Below are 4,424 nucleotides of genomic sequence, written 5' to 3'. Positions count from 1 at the left end.
CCCCCCCCTTACAGGCCCTGCTGCTGGCGGCCGCGGTGTGCGCCATGATGAGCACCGCTGACAGCGCCCTCCTCTCGTTCAGCGTCATGTGAGCCGGGGCAGGGGGCCTCCCAGGGCCTTTATACAGGACCTCGCATCGCCCCCTTTCCCCCATCCAACATACACCGCCAATGACATTGTGGCTTGCCATCCCGTCCGCCCACTGCGCGTCCCACCTGCTGCGTTCCGAACGTTTGCGTTCGCAACCAGCACCCCGCCAGCCACCAGCCATTCCCTGTCATCGACCAACCTTGACCCCTCAACCGCCAACCGCCGACCGCCAGGTGGACTGTCGACTTCTACAAGGCATACCTGCGCCCCAACGCCTCTCATAGGGAGCTCCTTTTCTTCGGCCGCGCCGCCTCCGTCGTCGGCCTCGCTATCGGCGTCACCCTCGGACTGCTCACCATCCAGACCGGCACCCCGAACCTCTCGGCGCTCTTCTCGCTGCAGAACGTCACGCCGATCCACGTCGCGCCGGCGGTCTGGCTCGGGCTGCACTGGCGGGGGCTGCGGGGCGAGGCGGCCGCGGCCGGCATGGTCGCCGGGCTGGCCGTGACCATCGGGCTCGTGTTCTCGCCGCTCAACACGGGGCTGTCCAAGGGCCTCGACTCGACCGCCTGCGGCCTGTCGACCGCCATGATCGGCTTCTGCGTGAACCTCTTCGTGACCGTGGCCCTCGGGCTGCTGCTGCAGTGGCGCCCGACGCTCTTCGGCGACGCCGCGGCGGCCGCATCCAAGGCGTACGACCGGCTTGACATCGGCGCGAAGCGCGACAAGATGCTCAACCCCGTTTTCATTGGGGCGATGCTCCTGCTGCTGCTGTTCACGGCGCCGTTCTGCTTCCCGACGGGGTCGGCCAACGCCTTTGTCGGCGACATGGCGGCCTGGGCTTTCGTGGCGCTCTTCCTGTCTGGGGTGCTGGCCATCATCACGGCGTGCGCCTACATCTTCCTGTGGGAGGTGCGCGCCCGAATTGTGTGAGTGTGTATGCGTGTGTGTGTGTGTGTGCGCGCATGTGTGTGTGTGTGTGTGTGTGTGCGTGCGTGTGTGCGTGCGTGCGTGCGTGCGTGTGTGTGTGTGTGTGTGTGTGTGTGTGTCGCAGGCCCACACGCGCATATGCATGCCGGTCCCATGCGCGCCATTGCTGGTGGGGGGGAGGGCAGTGGTGCGCGATCGAACCCGAATTGTGCTTGTGCGGCTGAGGTGATGCCAGGCGTGAAGCCGTTGCTGATCGCAGATCGGGGTCCCCTGGGAGGTTGGAGCGCGCGCACGTCTGCACAAGCGGTCAAACCGCCGCTCCTGCACCAATCTCAATTCCGCTCGCGCCCGCTTTGCTCTCGCACCCGGCGTCCCCTTGCAACCCAACCGCTCTGGGATGGACCCGTAACAACGGCAGCCCACGCATCCACCCAACCGCACCCTCAAATTCTCCCCCCCAGGACTACCAGGAGCCCGGGAGCCACCTGCCTGTGGAGGCATCCGACGCGAAGGACGTCGCAGACTTCGGCAAGCAGCCGGCCGGCATCGCCGCCGACTGACCGCGCCCTGCGCCGCCGCCGCCGCGGCGACGCGCCGCCCCGGCCAGGGGGGGGGGGTTGCCTTGCCTTCGCGGCCAAGTCACCGCCCCGTGCGGTACGGCTTTTGGGAACCCGTCAAGGGTGGAGCTCCCCGGCACCGCGGAGCTGGCAGGCCGTCCAGTGGGACTGCGGCCCAACGAACACGCGGTGCAGCGATCGCGCCCGCCTGAACAAAGTCCAGGGAACCGCCCAGGCCGCGGGCGCGCCGCCGCACGTTCGTATGCGGCGTAAGGTTGGCTGCATGGTGCTTGCTGGCGGCTTGCAAACGGGGTATGTTCTGGCGCTTCTTACGGTTTGCTGAATCCCCTATGATAAATGACCCTTTGTTCAGCCCTGGTGGTCGCATCGCGCAACCGCTGAGCCTGCAACTTGAATGCGACATGACCAACATGATGGCTTGCCGCCTCTGCAGGGGCGCGCATGCCCCTGAACCAATCCGGCCCTGCCCAGCCCTCCCCGCCCGCCTGCATTCGCGTGGTGGGGCGCATGCCCGCCCAGGCCTGCTTCGGCCGGCAAGAATGACCCGATTTCATTGTGTTGAAGGTCGGATCGGCCCAAAAGTAGGCGTGGACGGCCGGCAAAGCACCTCGCGGCCGCGCTGCACAGGGCCTTGGCTCCTGGTGCCATCACTCGGACCCCCTTCTTTCCCCCTCACTGCTGCTACAGCGCCACGCCAGCGATTTGCTATCAATGCCGGCATTTGCGACTGCATAAGCTTTGTGCGGTGTGCGCTGCTGCTACCCCGCTTGTCTTGCGTGCGGGCCCAAGAGGCTGGAGGGCTACGTTCAGCCGCCCTCAGCTGAGGCTCGCCGCCGCTGGTGTCTGGCTGTGCGCCTCAGCCTGTGCGTGTAACCAAGGAACAAGGCGCTTGGCGGATGGGTAGGGGTGGGAGGTGGGCGGAGCCCACCAGAGCGAGGTGCTGGACCCCACTTGAGTAGGCGCCCCCCGCTGTCGACCACTGGTGGCCGGTGGAACACACGAGGCCGGTGGGAGCGCTGCGCCTCCCGACAACGCAACGCCATCGTGCAGAGACAGGTTTACAGATATTACGCATATGCGTGACCTAATGCTCATCGGCTTGTTAGCATATGCATGTGTGCTGATGGGGGGGGGGTGTGAGGAACAACTTGCCCGCCCACCCTCAGGTGTGTGGGTCGAAGCGAGCCGCCAAACAGGCTGTATATATACAGTATCAGCGCACCCAGGCCCACCCAAGGACGGCGGCAGCCTGCGATTTGGGCCGCTTCAAGCGCCCAGTGCTGTCCTGCTGGCGGGCACCTTGCCTGGTCACGTAGGCGCTCGAGCAGCACGCCGCGTGCATCCAGCGCGGCAACGCGACTGGCTGGTGCCGACAGGGCCATTGAATACTAGGGGCAGGAGAGCTTAGGGCAGAGCAACAAGGTGAATGCCATATCAGTACATGTGATTGAAGGGGCAGCGTCGCTCTGAACATGGGTGCGCAAGGCCCACTGGCCGGCGGCCCTGGACCGCTGCCCGCAAAGCGAGGAGTCGCACCTGCAATCGAGAGGGTCAAAAGTCAGCCGGCTAGGCGGATGACTTGGGAACGGCCGCGCCGAAAGGCAGGCGTCCTCCTAAAAGAGGGGAGACAAACTGGACTCACAAAGGGCTGTGCCCAACGCCAGAAGAAGACGCGACGCGACAGCCCACCGCCCTTACAACTGAGCGGCCCTCTCTCTCTCGCTCGTGCGCGCGTGACTGCACATATTGGGGCCCGGCAGTGCGGACGAGCGACAAGCAACTCAACAAGCTCGCCCTGCTCAATTGGGGACGTGCAGGGGGCACTGCACTTAAGGGTGCAGTGCCTCCCGCACACAAGATAGCTGAGCTATCGCAGAAAAGGGGAGAGAGACCGTCAGCGCTCGCGCCGCGCCGGCTCCCGCCCACTGATGCTGGAGGAATACAAACAGGCGGGAGGCGCCGCGCATGGGCACCACGCCCGCGCCGCGTCACATGACCGAGCAGCTGCCGGCGCCGTCGATGCGCCCCTGCAGCATCCTGTGCTCGTCCCTCAGCCGCTGCAGAGTGGAGGTGCAGCGCAGCAGGCTGTCCCGCAGGCCGCCCTCCTCTGGCGCAAACAGCAGCAGGATGCGGGCGATGTACCAAGACAGGGCCTCGGCGTCGCCGGTCGGCTTCTCGCCCACGCTGCGGGGCACAAAGGGAGTGTGTGTATGTGTGCGCGTCCGGTTGCTTGGCTGAGTGTGTCTGAGCGTGTGTGTGTGTGTGTGTGTGTGTGTGTGTGTGTGTGTGAGTGTGTGTTGCAGTCACGCGATTTTTTTGCCCGGGACGTGAGGGGAGGGTGGTACACACGGAAGGGGGGCCTGAGTGCAAGCAGCAGCCATGCCTTTGCTGACAGAGCGCCAGAGGCCTCGACCGCTCCAGAGGTGCAGAGCGAGCTGCCAATACATAAACTCAATTTAAAACTGCTAACATCCGAGCTTGACAGAGGTGCTGGGCTGCCCTGGGGGTGGGGCGGGGCCGGGACCGCGCCGCGCGCGCACCGCTCGAGCATGGACAGTAGCTGCGTGAGCCGCCTTCCGCTGTAGAAGGTGCGCAGGCGCGCCATGAAGGTGTCCGTCAGAGCCTCCACCTGGGGAGGGGGGGCAGCGGTGGGGGCGTCACCGGTGAGTCTGGTGACATATGGCAGATTGTGGTGGGGTGCTAGGCGTGGCTGCCAGGTGGCGCGCCGCCAAAGGCATGCATCACGAGAGCGAGGGCTGCCGTTTGGATCAGCTGAAGCCCTGGTCACGAGGGAGGAGCGCTGCCCAAGGGGGCTGAGAGGGAGAC

The 4,424-nt window shown here is 65.6% G+C and overlaps 2 protein-coding genes across 2 annotated transcripts; one reads left to right on the top strand and one right to left on the bottom strand.

Moving 5' to 3' along the window:
* Positions 1-47: 47 nt before the first annotated feature.
* MNEG_13306 (hypothetical protein) lies at positions 48-1,580 on the top strand (the record flags this gene model as incomplete). Its single annotated transcript, XM_014038222.1, has 3 exons — positions 48-88; positions 324-1,002; positions 1,482-1,580. 3 exons carry the CDS (start codon positions 48-50, stop codon positions 1,578-1,580), a joined length of 819 nt encoding a protein of 272 aa, XP_013893676.1.
* A 2,006-nt stretch (positions 1,581-3,586) lies between these two features.
* On the bottom strand, positions 3,587-4,203 carry MNEG_13305 (hypothetical protein; the record flags this gene model as incomplete). The annotated part of the gene is made up of 2 exons (XM_014038221.1): positions 3,587-3,782; positions 4,139-4,203. 2 exons carry the CDS (start codon positions 4,201-4,203, stop codon positions 3,587-3,589), a joined length of 261 nt encoding a protein of 86 aa, XP_013893675.1.
* Positions 4,204-4,424: the final 221 nt, after the last annotated feature.

The sequence above is a fragment of the Monoraphidium neglectum genome (assembly GCF_000611645.1).
Source record: "Monoraphidium neglectum strain SAG 48.87 unplaced genomic scaffold scaffold03746, whole genome shotgun sequence".
Taxonomy (NCBI): domain Eukaryota; kingdom Viridiplantae; phylum Chlorophyta; class Chlorophyceae; order Sphaeropleales; family Selenastraceae; genus Monoraphidium; species Monoraphidium neglectum.
This window is presented reverse-complemented; position numbering and strand designations above follow the sequence as displayed.